This window comes from Cyprinodon variegatus, unplaced genomic scaffold, assembly GCF_000732505.1.
Source record: "Cyprinodon variegatus isolate N-32 unplaced genomic scaffold, C_variegatus-1.0 Scaffold166, whole genome shotgun sequence".
In the NCBI taxonomy this organism is placed as follows: Eukaryota; Metazoa; Chordata; class Actinopteri; order Cyprinodontiformes; family Cyprinodontidae; genus Cyprinodon; species Cyprinodon variegatus.
In genome coordinates, this window is record NW_015150619.1 from 930,201 (window position 1) to 948,565 (window position 18,365).

Genomic DNA, 18,365 nt, shown 5'->3' on the forward strand with positions numbered 1-18,365 from the left:
GGCTACAATGTAGCTTGCCACCCTCAGTGTGTGTGAGTGTGTGTGTGAATGGGTGAATGAATGTAGTGTAAAGCGCTTTGGTCAGGTCTCCTAACTTGAATAAAGGCGCTATATAAGTACATGCCATTTACCATTTACCAAAATGTGTTGGTTGATTTATTACCAAAACGTTGTTAGAAAGTGGTAAATGTTGTTAGAAATAAATTGCTGATGTAAATATATAGTTTTACTCTTATCTTTTTAGAGTAGGCTACTTTTCTTTTTGCATCTTTATAGTAACTGCAGGTGGAAAAAAAGCCTTCTGGCTAACTCTGACATATGTGACTGTCCCTGCAATAAATGAAATAACTAATTATTACTTTATTAAAATTAAAATAATTTAATCGCCAATAATAACACTTATCAAAATCCAATTTAAAACCTAAAATCCTCCTTTTAATAAGCATTTGTTAGTTAACCCTTGCATCATCTGAGAGGATTTAAGGAATAATTTCCATTTCTTCTCCATTTCACCATTTGGATTTTAATCTGTTTCAGACCTTTGAGAAATGTCTGGTACTCTGCTAGGTTATTTCCTAACAGTGGAAAAAACTTACTTGGATCCTGAAGTAACTGGCTGGCGATGGAGACCCTCCGTCTCTCACCACCAGAAATCCCTGGGAAAATTCGACCTCCAATAACACTGTGTGCCACATGACTCAGACTCAGCTCAGCCATCACTGCCAACACCTACATGTAGACCACAGGTCAAGGTCAGAGAACAGCTATTACTGACAATATAAACTGATTATCCATGCCAGATAGCTCTTCGTTATTTGAGGGGCAGAACATTTAGCTCTTTTAAGAATCAAAATAAAAATTAGAGTTTATCTCTTCGGAAGAGTCAAATTATGTTTCATAGATCATAACCAGAGCTTTCTTATTTTGCTATTTTCATCTTGGGTCTTTGAAAGTTTTGCTCAAAGTAAAAAAAGAAAAGAAAAAAAAAACTAACCACAAAAGTCTTCAATAAAAATCACCTTTTTCTTGATGGCATCTGCTGAGTGTTTCTGTAGTGCCAGCTGTGCAGTGTAAGTCAGAGTCTCCTCCACTGTCAAATAACTCAGCAAGTTATCACTCTGAAAACCAGACAGCAAGGAAAACAGGCTGTTTAAAATCATACGAGGACACAAAACAGAGATTCAATGAGGCAGAAAGGTAAAAATGCCTGTATGAATAGATGCTCCTTTTCAAGTAAATTATTCCTCCATTTTTATATAAATGGTATGGTATGCTCTATAAAGCAATTTATTAACAAACAAATGACGTTTCAACAAACAAGCTGTTTCAAATACTATAATACATGTCATTGTTGATTATGATTATATTTATCAATAAATCTGTATATTTTGAAAGGGCGTTTTAAATTTTGTCCATATGTGTGCAGAGTTATCTATTTGACCATGATTTGTGCTGAGTTCACCCTTGTATTTGTTTTTCTAACACACAGCCACTCTCGCATGAGTTCACAGAACAATATATGACAGTCCGAAAGGTATTTGATTAAATAACATATTTGCCAACCCCACTGTGGAGGACGTTAAATATGAAGGTATTGCATAACATATTATGGTGTTCCTGTGCTGGCATTGAATCTAATAAATGTGATGCGTTGGGGTAATTTCTATCAACACTAACTGAATATCTCAAGGTACTTTTCTCTCTTTTGACGGCTGCGTCTAAATAGAAGTGATATCTAGACACTTGATTTGAATCAAATAAAGTTAAAGATGTTTTGTTGAAATGTACTGTTAATGGTCCCACTTTTTTAAACTAATAGTTAAGAGTCTTAGCTCCTCTCTGCAAATAACCTTGTTAGACTCGCACACTTCAAGCAGCTGAACCTACTGCCTGCTTCAATTAACACATGGAACAGCCCCTGGTCCCAGTCCTCCTCTTTGTCTCCTCCGAATGACTTTAATATCAGGAGCTCACATCACCTCCTCATCTATGGCTTAGCTGTGGAAGTTAATGACAAAGCTTAGAGAACAGAAGGATTTGCTATCGGCGAGAGGAGAGAGAGACGATTTGAAATGAAGCAAAGCCAGTTTTTATAACTACAGTTTTTAATTCAAGCTTTGGACACACATGAGCAGCTCTCATTGAGAGATTAAGTGTATGAGGAGGCTATCAGGGGTCTTTGGTTAATTTCATAAAGAGGGCAGGGCGGCCTATTTGGAGATGTAGCCATAGGGTGCGTGTCTTTGTGTATTTGATCTAAAATAGAAAGGAGTCTAAGCATCCTCTGCAAGTTCTGAAATTACCAGTAAAGATGTTTAAAAATCATTTAAATATATTCAACTAGTGCAAAAAGTATTTATGCCTCTTTCAAGTCTTATAAAATACATTTAAACCTTTTTAAGTAAATTTTTTTTTATAAACTTTTATTTCCCATTTCTCTCGAGAACAAATAAGGCTGACACAGAGCTCCATTTATATGACTCTTCATAAATCAGAAGAAAAAAATGGAAGAACATGTCCCTCAACTAAAGCAGATGTCACTCAAATTTATAAAGCAAAAAAAAAAAAAAAGAAAAGAAAAAGAAAGAAAGCTCCTGACCTGAATTCAAAAACATCTACTGTCTTTTCAGGAATGAAAAAGTCTAACACAAAAATACAACAAACACAGCTTTATGAGAAATATGTGGATGCCACCACAAGATGAGGTAGTTGAGGTAGCTGTATTTATATAGGTGTGGGGGACAAAGCTGTCTGTTATGGGATGTTAGATCAAAAGTTTAAAAAAAACATATATGAATTAATTATTTTCTGCAAAATAAGTACTGCAAAAATTTTTTTTTGAAATCTACAGCTCTAATTATTTGTATTTTGTAATCTGTTAATATTTTCTAGGTCAGAGGCAGTTTTAAGTTTGTATTGTAATGAACTGATAATAGAAGAAGTAATTGTCCTTTCTAGGTCAATTATTTGAAAAACGTGTAGCAATCAAATTAAATTTAATAATCAGACATCAAGCTGACTTCTGCGTCCACATGCTGAGGCCTGATCTTCCCGTGTTACCTGTAAGACATATGAGAAGCAGTCCTCATATTCTTCTCTCTTGAGTTTTCTGCCATTAATGAAGACCTCACCTAGCAGAGTGCCGACGTTTCCAATCCGACCAGCAATGGCATCCAACAGGGTTGTTTTGCCCGAACCTTCATAAAGCCAAATAAAACACAATCATTGATGATCAACATAGAGCACGTGATTCGACTTTAAGCACAGCCAGAGCCAGAGGAATGAAATCCACCTGTTTTCTCTTTCTGCTCCTGATGCTCACAAGTACAGGAGGACATATTTATGCATAGGTAAAACATATAAGTAAAAATCTTAATTATTTTTTTTACTAATTCATCTTAAGTTGTAGCCTGCAAAAACAATATTGTGTAAAAAGAAAAGGTAAATTTCTTCTTGATTTTTCTGTTAAAAAAGTGTGTAAAAAAAAACAACCTAATCTTTTTTTTTTTTTTTTTAGCAGAATTTCTTTTCTCTAAATAGTTCTCTAAAATATTGCCCATTTTCTTCTGTGGAGCTGTCAGAACTCCCTTACCTACGCAGCTCTAATAAATGCGGTTAAAAAATCCGTAAAAGCAAATGAATACAGTCCTTTATTGTGATTTTACGGACATTCTTATTGTTTAGTTTCATCAACTTGTTTGTTTATTAATTTGAGAAATATCTATTTTGTTAATTATTCAGTTTGTGTTTGGCTACCCTATATGGACTAGATTGTAAAATAGCACTAATGAAACAGTTGCAGGGGGTTATGTACTATATGCTGTATGTGAATGATGAGAAGCAGCACAGTGCCTGACTGAGTTACAGCTGATAGTGTAAATAACTTCAGTTGTCTCTTTATATTAGAAGAAATTCAGATGAAACTGCATGTTAAAAACATAATAAATGCAATGCTAATTAGTTTTTTGTGTCAGTAAAAGGAAATTGCTGTGTTTCTTCAACACTTTTTTTTCATTCTTTGAATACCTATATCAGTTTTTTTCCACATCTGATGAAATTAGAGCAGACAGCTACTACTGAACTCATTGCTCTTTTGACCTGTGCACGAACCTGAATTACCCAGAATACCCATAATGTGCCCACTGTCTACATGGAAGGAGACGTCATTGAGGATTTGACGAGTCCACCGCTTCCTGCAGGAGGATAAGTCCCACCATGGTCCAACACGCTCACTACAGACAGACATAGGAGATATTCCATGCTGTAAAGATACACATAAACCTTTATCTGCTGCTGAATATATTTTATAGTGTTAATAATGTATTTTGAATCGGAAACAACCTCCATATATTCTGATTTTCAGTTCAAATGCTGTTTACCTGACAGTGTAGGAGATGTTTCTGACACTGAGAGAGCAGGACGGCTCTGATCTGCCCTCTCCACCTTCTCTCCACACATCTCCTTGCGCCTCGGACACAAACTTGAGTGATCCTGCAGTTTTACTCCTGCTCTGGGGTTCCTCCGCTTCCAGAGAATAAAAACTTTCCATGTTTCTGTTCGATCTTTTCTTCCAAACGACAACTGAATATCAATCTTTCAACAGTCCTGAGGTCTCAGACTGTGTTTCTGTCCAGCTGTGCTCTGAAGAGCGACAGCGCAGGGTCAATGGTGTCCCTCAGAACCATAAAAACATTGCTAATACCTGTTATCTCTGAGAACTTTGATCTGGAGTTGTGCAAAGACATAGAAAGGGAAAAAACCCAGGCAGGTTAAGTTCATTCACAGACTCCAAGTCTCCCATTAGTCCTCACATTATGGGGCTGCTTCTACATAAGAAATAACTGAGGACAACGCAGATGAAGCAGTGACACGACATGAACTTGGATGTCTTGGAGAAGAAGGAGCTACAAGAGATCTTCAGCTGGACTGGAGTTTTGTGTTTGAGGGATTAATAAACCGAGCTCGCTTCATCATGGATGCAGAAACCGCTCGTAGGCACAGCAGCTTCTCCCAGGTCAGTCAGGACAGAAAAATCTAATCATATGAAATTACATATTCCTTTTATTAGGAACGTTCACATTAACTTCATGTTGATTCGCTTCCCACTGTCCTTTTATGTGCTTCCATATTCAGTTTGGTTTTCTTCTAAATTTGGATAAAGGGTGGTGAAAAAAGAGCAACTTTAGGATTAATGTTATTTATTTATACTTTATTTCCTTAGCAATATGTGGCTAATTATTAAACATTTGTTAATGATGAGGCGAAAAATGTCACATGTTTTGGAAACGATGAATCTTAAGATACATGTTGTTTTATGAAGTTTTAATTTCGAGTGGACTTATGAATCAGTGTGGGTCTTTAGCAACTGTTTGCACTCAGATACTGCATGCCAATGTAAGCAGAACATGTGCGCTTAAGTGGAAACACTTAACAGCCAGTGCAAAAACCGATCTAAAAATGAGTTAAAAATTATTAAAATAATTCTATTTGCCCTCGATTTTATTACAACATGATCTGCCGGTGGTAATGACTATTTCAACCCTTAAAATAAGATAATTACATATCAAACATTTTAAACAATATAATATTTATTTCCTCTTATTTCTAAATGTAACTCATCTTGTTACATTGTGGTAAATAATAAGTCCTACCTATCAGTTCAAATCAATGGAAAATGTACCTATTCATGGGAAAAAAAGAAAACACTGTCAATTTTGGCTGTGATGCGACAGAAGATTTTAGTCTGATCTTTATAAAAATCACAGCAAATACAACGCCAAGACAATTTGATAAGATTCAAACCAACAAATGGATTTGGAGGTTTCTGCAAAAAAAAAAAAAACTGAAAAAATAGAAACAGTGAAAAGTTTATCTCATTGTTCAAACACTTTGAATGCATATATCTAAAAAAATTAGTTTTTTTTTTGATAATTACATTAATTGAAGAGAAACTGCTGCTTAGAGTGAATTGCCTCCTCCTTTGTAACAGCAAGCAGATGTGGAGTTGTTTTCGTCTGAAGAGGACAGCAGTCTGTACTTCACCTACAGCGGAGAGTGCAACGAGCTGGAAGTCACCAATTTACACTATGAGGTTGAAATCAGTTTCCAGCCTTTTACTGAAGCTCTTCATCTAAGCCCAGGAATAACTGAGTGTCTGTGCTTTTAGGTGGACACGGCAGCCCAGATTCCTTGGTATGAGAAGCTGTCAGAGTTCAAACTGCCTTGGGAGTTAAAAGGGGACAAGCAGACGGCCATCAACGACCTGAGCCTGCGAGTCCGCAGTGGACAGATGCTGGCAGTCATTGGCAGCTCAGGTGACATATTAACAAGCTGGGATTTTAATGAATAGTTTATATTTTTAGAGGACAGACTGTATGTCCTGTTTTAGTAAAGGTTTTTGTTCCACATATGAAATAGAACACAAAATATCTCAGCTGGTTTATAGCAGCGCATCTGCTTTCTCATCCATGTTTCAATGAAAACCTTACTGCTTGGATTGCATGTAGTTTTATTTTTATTCAGATTAAAATTAGCCTTTCAAAGTAAAATTAACTCACCATGAATAATCCTGTTCTGCATTTAAAAGTTTCTGAATAAACTTTACAAAATATAGAAGAAATGCTTAATATGGGTGCCTCTGCTTACGAGGAAAAAATAAAAAAATCTGCACTCAATCCCTATAACCCTTGTTTTGATGTGCTTATTCTAGACTGTGTAATTATGTCTTTTTGTAGGTAACTCTCTAAAAATATTTATTACAGTTGTCTAATTTATTTAAATAAAGCCTTTAAAATTTGTATTTACAGATACCAAATGGTACAATAGCTTGAAAAGTATTTTTACCTCAGTTTTTAGGTTCCAACAACCATTTTCAGTGTGTTATTTTGAGATTTTAGGGGATAGAACAACACAAGGAATAAAAAGTACACTAAAAACCCTGAAACCTCTGAATTAAATAAAGCACCACCAATTATAATCAGATTTTTTTTAATTTGTAGAAAACCGATGATACGCATCGTCCTCAATTCACTCACAATGAAACACGTTGGTGGCAGCAGCATGCTGTGGGGATAATTTTTTGATAGGGAGAAGGAAGGTGATAGGGGTTGATTAGAGGATGGCTGGAACTGAAACAGGTAAATACTGGGGGGGGAAAAAATGTTCAGACATTTACAGACAAAAAACAATTAAAAATCTGTGGTATCTGACTTTAAACTTGATGCTTTATGAGTAAAGCTCGAGCAATTCTGCAAAAAAAAACAAGAGAAAATCCAGTTTAGATATTTAAAAAGAAAGAAAGAAAGATTTTTCAAAAAAGAAAGGAAAATCTTTAATACAGATCCATCTCTACAAGCAGCAGGGACATGCTGAATTATTTGAAGCACGAAGTGTTGCAAAATATGTTTCAAAAAAGCATTAACTTGAGAGAGGATGCAGACAAATCATGCCACAGTTTTTAGATATTTTAATTGTTTAAAGAAAAGAAAACCAAGGCTCCCTTTTTCATAATTATGCTCTACCTTTCATTGTTCATTAAAACACACTGACAGTAAGATGAGAAAATGAAATAAAAAATGTGTACATATGTTAACCTGACAACCTTTTAACCAAACCTGATAAATTAAGTCCTAAAAGCAGAGACCAAATGTATTAATGTCAGCAATTCTTAAACTGTTTAATGTTGGATTTCCACATAACCAAACAGAAGCCCTATTCATTGTCTTCATTATTCATGCTGTCTTGTTTCCTTTTTTCTTTTTGTTGTTGACTAAAGTTTGGTTTCTATCTTTTCTGTGCTCTAATTGTTCTCTAAGGCTGTGGAAAGACGTCTCTGCTGGATATCATAACCTGCAGGGACGAGGGTGGCACAATGACCTCCGGTCAGGTTCTGATAAACGGGAAGCGCAACACGCCCCAGCTAGTGAAGAAAAGCATTGCTCACGTTCGCCAAGACGACCGGCTCCTTCCTCACCTCACTGTGAGGGAAACCCTATGCTTTGTTGCCAAACTGAGGCTCCCCACTCACTTCACACAGGCCCAGAGGGACCAGAGGGTAAATCAGGCTGCTCAAGGATTGATGACAGGGGGAAAAAAAAGAATCTCATGTTTAATGAGGATTGTGGCTCCTGTTGTTACAGGTGGATGATGTGATCGCAGAGCTGCGGCTGCGGCAATGTGCAAACACCAGGGTGGGAAACGACTATGTTAGAGGTGTTTCTGGAGGAGAGAGGAGAAGAGTCAGCATAGCTGTGCAGCTTCTCTGGAACCCTGGTAAGGGAGAGGAAAACTAACATGTCTGATTGAGGCTCAGATCTTCTGATCAGTATTATTTTAAAACCCAGAAATTGTCTTTTTTTTTCTTTTATTTTGTTTGTTAGAAACTTGTCATAAAATTTTGAAGGAAACTGCCTGACCAGTTAGAGCCTTTCAGCTGCTGCTTATTTCTCTATACGTTCACTTAAATGTGGATGTTTTATAACTGAAATGTTTTCCAAAGATGGATGTTTTTTATGTGAAATATTACCTTTTTAAATGAAACACTGATTCTGTATTTATATCCCAACATCTGTCAGGTACAACATTCAGAGTTTGCAGTATTTTGCTATATTTTATGCGTGTACAGGCGACAGTAAATCAACACTTTATATCTTCTGCCTTATTTGGCTTCATCTGTTGTTGGTTTGTTTTTTTTTTACTTAAATTTTTTTTTTTTAAGTTGCAGATTCAGCCTTCAGGCCTTCTGTGAGATTAGCATGTTGGAATTTGAGAAAGTTACCTGTTTAATTTCACATGTACGTTATTATATATACAAAATAAACTATTTCTATTTTTAATTATTTTGTAATGTAAAACAGATTTTAAACTGCAGATTTAAAACTGCCAATCGCTTATTATTATTATTATTATTATTATTATTATTATTATTATTATTATTATTATTATCATTATCATTATTTGCTACTTTTTAAATACAGCCCTACATTTATAATGAGTTTATTATTGTAGGAATGTGATTTATTAGCTGTTTTCTATGTAGAGGCAATGTGATTATTTTCAAAGGGTACATTTTATTATGTTAAGAAAATCTTAAAAAACACAGAATGACAATTATTAAAATCAACCTTTTAATAGTTTTTTTTTTTAACTTGATAACTAATTTAATTCTGATATATCTTCAGATCTGATTTTATACATACTTTTAAGCCAAACCGCTCTTAAGCAGAGCTGAAAAAATGTGGGAATTGTGTTTTTTTCTTTAGTGTTTGTTTTTATGAAAAGTCAGCCGATTGCTGCGATTTGTTCCAGTGGTAGGACTGTAAGAGCATTTTTTAATATAACATTTTTTTTCTAAGAATAAATTCTTTGTATTTTTCCCTCTCTAAAATTATCCTTAATTACTCGAAATGTTTTTATAATCACTACTACTTACCCATTATATTACACAGCAGGTAGTGGGAGTGTAGGCCTAAAGGTTGCTGTGTGGTCCTATTGGGTTCAAAGTGTATTAGGTACAGCGGGTAAAATAATCATTGAATCCGTCACCATGTTTCTCAGTAAATATATTTCTTGACATTATATTTTCATCAGATGTTGGTAACAATCCATGCAATCCAATCAGACACAGAAATCAAACCATAGATGTGAAATGACACAGGGAAAAAGTATTGAACACATTTACTGAAACTTATTTAATTCTGTGTACTAAAGTCTTTGTTGGCAATCACAGCTGCAAGACGCCTCCTGTCTGAAGAAATTAGTTACATTCATCACTCAGCTGTGATTTTGGCCCATTCTTTCACACAAGTCTTCAAATCTTGATGGATTCATGGGCCTCTTCTATGAACTCTTCTTTAGTTCTTTCCATAGATTTCAGGTGATTGACTGGGCCGTTCTAGCAGCTTTATTTTCTTTCTTTGAAATGAGTTGGCTGTGTGTTTGGGGTCATTGTCTTACTCAAATGTCCACCTTCGTTTCATCATCGTCATCCTGGTAGAAGTCAGCAGATTTTGGTCAATAACATCTCTATATTTTTCCATTCATCGTCCCTTCAGTTATTTGAAGTTTGCCAGTTCTACAGTAGGACTTTCTAATGCTCTCCACAAGTGGTCTTTGACTCTTAGACAACTCTTCTTTGTTTTTTACTAATGGCTTGTTTATTGTACAGTGGGTTGACAGGAAAGGGGAAACAAGAGTGGTGGAGTGACATGTGTTAAAGGACCACGGGTCTTCTGATACATATTTCTTCATGTTCATTTTATAGTGAAATTATGCTCTTTTCATTTCCGTATTATGGTCCCAAAAGGGCTCATTGGAACGTTTAGAAGTTTAGAAATCCTTGTCCAATGCCATCAATGTTTGCAACAGTAAGATTGGGAAGGTCTTGAGAAAGCTCTTTACCCATCATAAGATGTTTCAAATGTGATACCAGAGACACCTTTTTATAGGCCATCATTTGGGACTGAACCAGCTGAACCAGCTGCACTGATAAGGGGCAGGATTGCTTACTAATTACTGAAAGATTTCAGCTGGTGTCTCTTGGCTTTCCTTCCTTTTTTGCACCGCCCTTTCTTCACGTGTTCAATACTTTTCCCACGTGTTATTTCATTTTATTACACATAACTTCATTTCTGGACATCTATGTTTTGATTTATTTGTATTCATGGATTGTTACCAACATCTGGTGAAAATATCATGTCAACAGCACCTCTAGAAATATATGTACTGAGAAAAATGGTGGTGTTGTGATTTTATGTTCTATTCAATTCCCAGCCAGCTGGGAATTTATATTTCTGATACTTGAAGATGTTTATTGCCCTCCAGGTAGGGGTGGAGAATATTTTATTTAATCAGATATCATTTGGATGTTATATGCTGTTTATGAACACACGCCCTACTAGCTGTGTGTTAGAACATTAAATGAAAGAGTGATTTGAGCACTAATCATTGTCAAACAGTTAATTCTGTGGAATAAATTCACCACAACTTCTTTTCAAAATACAAGTTTATTAACAAAAATCATTCAGCTCCAAGTCAAACATATTTCAGTTTAATGCTCTTAACTAAAACTAGTGAAACTAAACTAAACTAAACTACTATGTACAAAGAGGAAGGGCAAACATGGTTGAAAAGCATATTACAGTTTAAGATGGATTTTGTGTTTGAAAACCAAAGTTTATCTGGAATAATTTGGGATATGATCAAATTAGCTTTTCACAAATTTAGAGAGATTGGAATGTTTTCAGACCAATTCACAATGTAAATCCATGAGGTGAATAAAACATTCTTTGGCCAAAAAATGTTTTATTAAATGATTTGCTCAATCAAGAACCAATAACCTTTAGTCAAATTACTCTTTACCCTCTTTGAAATAGCTAGCAGCGAACAGACATCAGGATTCCACTAAATGACTCTTGGTCATACTTGGTAATCGAAATGTAATGAGCATTTGAGGAACATATGAACACTAAAGTTATATCATACCCTTAGTGACATAAAGCTTGTGCAAGCTTCAACAGCTCAACACATATTTCTGTATAGCATAGTGAAGCATGCAGTGCACCCTGTTAGCTGTTAGCTCAAAAGACACAGTGTTTGTTCTGTCCCTAATTGTGCCAGGCCTGCAAACATTTTTGTCAATGTTCATTTGGAAAGTTGGGTTTCCATCCAGCAGGAGCTTAGCAGGCAGGCAGGCTAACAGCAAGGCAGGCTATCGCTGTCTCAGTGGCTCACAGCAGGGGTCCTCTTTGTCTCAGTGGCTCATTCCAAGTCTGGATGCTCATCCAGTCTGGCTCTATAAGTTCTGTAACTCAAGAGAAATGTGTTGCAAAAGGTCTGTTTTGCAGCAGTTTGTTTCTGAAAGGTCACCATGATGATTCCTTGATGATTGTAGAGATCTGGGTCCCTCTGGGCCTTGGATCTCTATCTTGCTGGAGATCCTGCCAAAGAGGACCCCAGCTTCATGGGCAAGAGAACAGGAAAAGAGGAGGAATCTGGTTTTCTCTGTGGTTTTCTCTGACGAAAAGGGGTGGTTGGAGAGACCTTATAGCTGGTTATTCACCAAACTTGCGTTCTCTTCTCTGGTCATCATGTCAAGATGAAACATGGACACTTTTTTCCCAATGTCCCAACACCATGATCATGGCAAATGGCACAACAGTGGCATGTTCAATACTTATTTTACCCATTGTATCTGTAACAGAACATAAAAGTTAAATCCTCTGATTTAAAACTGATCTCAATCTTTTAGAAACTTATGTTTGTTAAACATCCATTTCTTTACAAACTATTTTATTGCTCCAGAGTTTTAGCCTCAGGCTACGGCCCCTTTAAGACCCTTCCTGGAGCCTGGGCAAAGAAACAAAAAAGGAGCAAAATAAATGGAGACACTTTTTTTCTGTATTTTTTGTTTTACAAATATTAAATACATTTTTTCCTCATTTAGGCATTTTAATCCTGGATGAACCCACCTCAGGTCTGGACAGTTTCACAGCCCACAACCTGGTCATAACCCTGTCCCGCCTCGCCAAGGGGAACCGCCTGATCCTGCTGTCGGTCCACCAGCCTCGATCAGACATCTTCCAGCTCTTTGACCTGGTGGTGCTGCTTTCATCCGGCTCAGCTGCTTACTTTGGAGCAGCTCGAGACATGGTTCCTTATTTCACTGCTCTCGGTTACCCATGCCCACGTTACTGCAATCCCTCTGACTTCTACGGTAGGTGTAAAAATGACTTCATTGGATATTTTTAAAGAAAATGAATCATCAGAAATGTGGTTACGCTTTAAACCAATGGCTTTAAACCAACTTTAAAAGCTTGAAACATTATTTTGTTATAAAAAGTTTCTCCAATATGGTTTTTCCAGTTGATCTGATCAGTATAGACCGGCGCAGTCCTGAGATTGAGGCCCAGTGTTTGGAGCGGGCCAGACTTTTATCTGAGAAGTTCAAGCAAATGGTTCAAGACACTGAAGATCACATGTGGAAACCAGCTGAAAACAGTGCAGCACATATAGAGAGGTAGGCACTCTTTTACTTTAGGCTGAGGGAAACTTAAACCCTTCCTGGGGTCCTGCTTTATTCACCATTGTTTTAAGATTTTAGAAAATGTGATTAATGTCCCTCTGCTCCAACATAACTCTGTCACCTTGACGTCCCCCTCCAGCCTTCAGCAGCCAAGCAGAAGCAGTGAGGAAGTGATAACTGTCGCCAAAGAAAGTAACAAGTTGCCAGGAGAACTACAGCAGTTCAGCATCCTCATCAGGTGAGGCAACAGATACGGATGTGTCCCAGAGGCCCTGAGGGGCCAGCCCAGCACTAAACTCTGCTCTCCCTCAGGCGTCACATGTACAATGACTTCAGAGACCTGGTCTCCTTGTTGGTGCGTGGCTTCGAAGCCCTGCTCATGTCACTGCTGGTCGGTTTTTTGTATTACGGGGCTGGCGAAGAGCGCCTGAACATCCAAGACACGGTGGCCCTCCTCTACATGATCGGGGCCCTCACGCCGTTCGCTGTGGTGCTGGACGTCATAGCTAAATGTGAGCATGTTGATCCCTCAGTTGAAACTGACTTATTCACATTTCTTCAAACTGTTGGTTTTATTGATGCATGTAATGGTTATTTATTTAGATGTTAATTTAATAATTTTTTAATGTTATTTTTAATTTCTTCCATTTCTATTTTCATTCTTTTAATTTTTGTTATAAGAAAAAATGCTAAATAAATAATAAATAAATAAATATAATAATATAATAAATATTAATATTTTTGGCATTTTTTCTTCTCCTTCCCTTAAACATTCTGAAAATAACTTTAAATATTTGTATATTTTCTTGAGGCATTGAATGACAACTAAAAGCGACAGCCTACATATATGCATACTGGAGTCTATGTTAAAATCCTCTCGTTATTCTTAAGTAAAAAGTATGGTTAATTAGATGCAATTAATCAACTATAATAAAAATAAAACACCAACAAAGTCCCAACTCAAAACTAACTACACATTTCTAAGCACAATATTAGTGCTAATATTAGAACAATATTAGTAACCATTAAGATTTTCTAAAAGAACAAAAATGAAACTAATAACATTAATTTTCCAATCGTTCAAAAGACCAAATAACATAAAAGCAAAATAGATCACCAAAGGTGAAAAAGAGGAATTTTCACTCATTAGATGAAGAACAGCCCGTTTGAGAAAACTACAGTTATGTCCAATTTCAAAACAGCATAAAAGATTAACCAAGACCTCCCTGTTTGCGTATTTCTCTAATTCTTCACTCTGTCACATTCAGGGTATAAGGAATATAAACCAAGGACTGCAGCTTAAAGTTCAGAGTTAGAAAATAAAACAATGTTTTTGGACTAAACATCTGTAGCACTCTCACAATTATGGTTGGATAACTGGAACCTAGTATTCAGTGTTACTATTGTGATACAAACACTCTTCTTTAACTCTTTGAAATTGTTCTTAGGTAACTGTACAGCTGGACTGCATACTCATAATCACAGAAACTACTGGAAAAAAAATAGACATTCAAAAAAGTTTCTCTAAGACTGCATTTAATCATATTCTCCAAATGTTCTAAGACCCAATTATTTAAAAAAATGAAAGAAGAAAAATATATATAAAAAAAATTCTTAATTCATCTCTTTTTGGAGATTTACTTTTTATTTTTTAATCACCACTAATTGTAATTTATAGCTCAGACGATAAATTAAAGTTTGTTATCATAACTAGAAATTGATCACGTTAAAATGCCTACTCACAAATAACCTATGTGGGGGGAAAATCCGCCTTCACTTCAATGATTCAATTTAAAAACAGACACATAATCATCATTGATTGACTTATAAACTATCAATAATGTGCATTTAATATCTCTCACTGGTTTTAATGCCAACAAAACAATATGAATAAGGAACCTCTATTACCAGATTCTTATGGTATCTTATTCCAGAACGACGAAATTTATGCAAACACGGTGGGAATCATTCATGTTTAGATCCAGATCAACACTGAGTGAGCTGTGACCTTTAACCTGAGTGCCTGATGTTCTCTGCAGGTCACACAGAGAGGGCCATGCTCTACCACGAACTGGAGGACGGCATGTACTCTGTCACCTCCTACTTCTTTGCCAAGGTAAAACCTCAGGGCTGCGTCTCCTGCAGGGGTCACTCTTGCTCCATGAGTGTAATAAACAGTGCTGGAATGTGAAATGAGAGGTGCTGTACTGAGTGCTGCATCCATCTATACAGTCACTCTGCTGTCCTTCAGGTGCTTGGGGAGCTACCAGAGCACTGTGTGTTCACCCTGGTCTATGGTCTGCCCATCTACTGGTTAGCAGGGCTGAATGAGGCTGCAGACCGGTTCCTGCTCTTCTTTGTGCTGGTGTGGCTGATGGTTTACGGTAGCCGAGCCATGGCTTTGTTTGTTGCCGCCGCTCTGCCCACCCTGCAGACCTCTGCCTTCATGGGCAACGCCTTGTTCACAGTCTTCTACCTGACTGGAGGCTTCGTCATCAGCCTGGAGAACATGTGGCTGGGTAAAGAGGGTTGTTTCTGGATGTATGTTTGGTAAATGTTGGTTTGGTAAATGTGTGGGATAACAGCAGGGGTTTGTGTTTGTTTCTCCTCTCCAGTGGCCTCGTGGCTCTCTTATGCCTCCTTCATGCGTTGGGGCTTCGACGGCATGCTGCAGGTGCAGTTCAGGGACAATAAGTACCCCGTCACCATTGGAAACCTCACCTTCAACGTGGACGGCATTCATGTGAGCCTGCCTTCAAACTGTGCTTCTAAGGCCTGCTGTTATACATTCACACACAATAAGCAATGTGTTCATCTTACAGGTGGTGGAGGCCATGAAACTGAACCAGTACCCTCTGTTCTCCTGCTTTCTGGTGCTGGTGGCGGTTTGCTTCGGCTTTATGGTGCTTTATTACCTCTGCCTTAAATTCATCAAGCAGAAATCCAGTCAGGACTGGTGAAAACTGAATCCCAGATGGTCGACTGGTTCGACACAGAAAATCTAGATAATACAGCTTTTGTTAAATGTTTTAGTTGTTGAAGTTGAGGAAATAAAAACAAATGATCTGACTGAGTACATGATCTGTTATAATTGCATTAGGTTTGGTTAATCAGGCTGTAGTTGAGCCACATCTGTTTGTATTTCTAGCAGTTGTTCCTGTACCTCTGTTTGCTGCTGGATGGCAGCAGAGTACTGCAACAGCATCAAGTGATTATTTTAGTTTCCTTTTAGTGTGCTACGTCAGCAGATTTCCATCTATGGCTTCAGTTTCTTCAGTTTTGAGCCGCTTTTCCCTCCCAACAATTTTTTTGTTTGTTTTTGGTTGTTTATGGGAGGGTTCTAAGCCTACTGTCACAAACTGTTTCACATTGTAGAGCAATAAAACTTGAAATGTCTAGTGCAGATTTAGAAAGTCACTCTTAAGGAAAAAAATGATCAAACTTGTTGTTGTACTTGTTGTATAGTTATGTAATGTGTATGTTTTTGCACTGGTGCAAAGGCTAAATTGTTCCAAATTAAAAGTGAAATCAAATTGCTAAAGTATACTGTAGTGTGTGTGTGTGTATTTTTGTTGTTTTCTGATTCCCATTAGAAGCTAAAGATGAAAGATTTACTTCTGTATTTTAATAAGCATCCTCCTAATGAGCTCCAGGGGCCAAACCCTCTGACATCATCCAACAATCTTCTCTGAAAAAGGGCAATTTGTGTTGTCTAAGGCCTGCCCTTTGACAGCGCCAACAACTTAACACGAAGCCAAAGTATCTGAGGCGGGAGTTTAATGACAGGCAGAGAGGAGGGGCACAGCCGGCTTAAAACATTCAGTCATGCAAAGAAATGTTTGCATCTGAACTGTATAACACAGGCTTAAGCCTTATCAATAGCAGGACACGATGTGTGCTTTCAAAACCTCAGAAACAACATATAGTATAGGATCACTGTTTGTTTATGATCGAGTCAGGAAGCATACAAAAAATCTTACCATCATGTGCAGCAGAGTCCAAAGACTACATTTTATTAGTTGGTGCCAGAATGCAGTGTCCAAAAGGTTGCTGTGCTTTTTAAAAATCATGTAATCTCTTAAAAAATTTGACTCAAGAGTTACTTAACTACACATGCATACCTAAGTTGGATCTTTATATACATTCACAATAGAGCTTAAAAAGGTTTTTCTTCTGCAAATATTGCTTTTCTTTTTTGGTTAAATCCATCAAGTTCTTCCAGCCTCTTTCCCTTTTGCTGAGGAAAAGCATTTCCACAGCAGGATGCTGCCACCGCTCTGTAGGAACGATGCGTTCAGTAGGGTTCGTTTCCATCACATACAGATTCCATTTCAGTCTCACCCAACCACAACATTTTTTCCCCCCTTTGTTGTGTCCCTTAAATAAATATTACAAATTATTAATTATAATATAATTGATCTAATATAATTATAAATATTTTTTCATGCAGATTTCTTCTAAACCCTCCTTACTAAAGGACAGCTTTAAAGAATGTGTGACCAGTTGCTGCCTGATTGTTTCATCGTAGCTTCAGAGCTCTGTAGAGATCTCTCCTCCTGTTTCTAACGTCTCGTTGCTCTTGTCCATTGTTTGCTCCCTACTGAACCTCTGAGGCTATCAAACATCAGCTGGATTTATACCAATGAATAATGGCACACAGATTTATACTTTAGGTGACTTCTACAATGTTAGAGTGAAGATTGCTGACATATAAGCATAACTAAAAACTCTGAAATGCATCCTCTGGTTCTTACATATAAAGTTTCACTAAAATACAGAAATGTTTGCAGCAGCATGGTGTCAGAAAATTAAAAAAAAGTTGAAATGATATATATAGTTTAGAAAAGTAAATGAAAACTAAAATGAAAATTTTTTTATGAGAGAAATGATTTAAGAAAATGATCTTAAGTTTGAACCTTACTGGGGTGTAACCTTGAACTGATCACTTCCATGATAAATGGGCTGCTTTAAAGTGAATACTGATAGTAAAGAGTATTCTAGGTAGAAAAAAAAACATCAAATGAATTTTCCAAGAAATGTGACCCTGAAAAAAACAATCCATAGAGATTGCAGATAAAATGTGGACTACAGCCTCTCTAATTGTGCTTTAATGTATAGTGGCTTTGTGAAAATATTCACTCTCTTTGAACTTTTGGACCTTTTGCCACATTTCAGGCTTCAAACATAAAGATATAAAATTGTATTTTTTTTTTTTTTTTTTGTGAAGAATCAACCACTAGTGGGACACAATCATGAAGTTAAAAAAAAATTATTGGATATTTTAGACTTCTTTAACAAATGGAAAATGGGTGTACAAAAATGTTAATAAATAAATGTTACATAA

At 36.7% G+C, this 18,365-nt stretch overlaps 2 protein-coding genes across 3 annotated transcripts in view; one reads left to right on the forward strand and one right to left on the reverse strand.

Moving 5' to 3' along the window:
* abcg5 (ATP binding cassette subfamily G member 5) overlaps nt 1-4,549 on the reverse strand; it is a 12,922-nt gene extending 8,373 nt beyond the window's left edge. The window contains exons 1-5 of the mRNA XM_015378185.1: nt 4,380-4,549; nt 4,111-4,232; nt 3,061-3,197; nt 1,020-1,118; nt 597-729 (exon numbers count right to left, since the gene is read on the reverse strand). Coding sequence (XP_015233671.1) covers nt 597-729; nt 1,020-1,118; nt 3,061-3,197; nt 4,111-4,232; nt 4,380-4,549 — 661 coding nt within the window. The remainder of the gene's footprint in view (nt 1-596; nt 730-1,019; nt 1,119-3,060; nt 3,198-4,110; nt 4,233-4,379) is intronic.
* Nucleotides 4,550-4,972: 423 nt separating this feature from the next.
* On the forward strand, nt 4,973-16,419 carry abcg8 (ATP binding cassette subfamily G member 8). 2 transcript variants are annotated; one of them, XM_015378184.1, is made up of 13 exons: nt 4,973-5,018; nt 5,994-6,091; nt 6,167-6,314; nt 7,815-8,053; nt 8,139-8,271; nt 12,443-12,712; nt 12,862-13,015; nt 13,161-13,259; nt 13,334-13,533; nt 15,061-15,137; nt 15,273-15,540; nt 15,637-15,764; nt 15,844-16,419. In XM_015378184.1, the coding sequence occupies exons 1-13, from the start codon at nt 4,973-4,975 to the stop codon at nt 15,979-15,981; spliced, it is 1,998 nt and encodes a 665-aa protein (XP_015233670.1). In that variant the 3' UTR covers nt 15,982-16,419. The 2 variants fall into 2 exon arrangements, with proteins under 2 accessions (XP_015233670.1, XP_015233669.1); XM_015378183.1 differs by having other exon boundaries at nt 4,973-5,014; nt 5,990-6,091.
* The last annotated feature ends 1,946 nt before the right edge of the window (nt 16,420-18,365 follow it).

Coding starts and splice junctions, on each gene's coding strand:
- abcg8 (XM_015378184.1), top strand. CDS start 4,973: ATGGATGCAGAAACCGCTCGTAGGCACAGCAGCTTCTCCCAGGTCA. Junction 6,315..7,814: donor GGCAGTCATTGGCAGCTCAG/GTGACATATTAA, acceptor TTGTTCTCTAAG/GCTGTGGAAAGACGTCTCTG. Junction 8,054..8,138: donor AGGCCCAGAGGGACCAGAGG/GTAAATCAGGCT, acceptor CTGTTGTTACAG/GTGGATGATGTGATCGCAGA.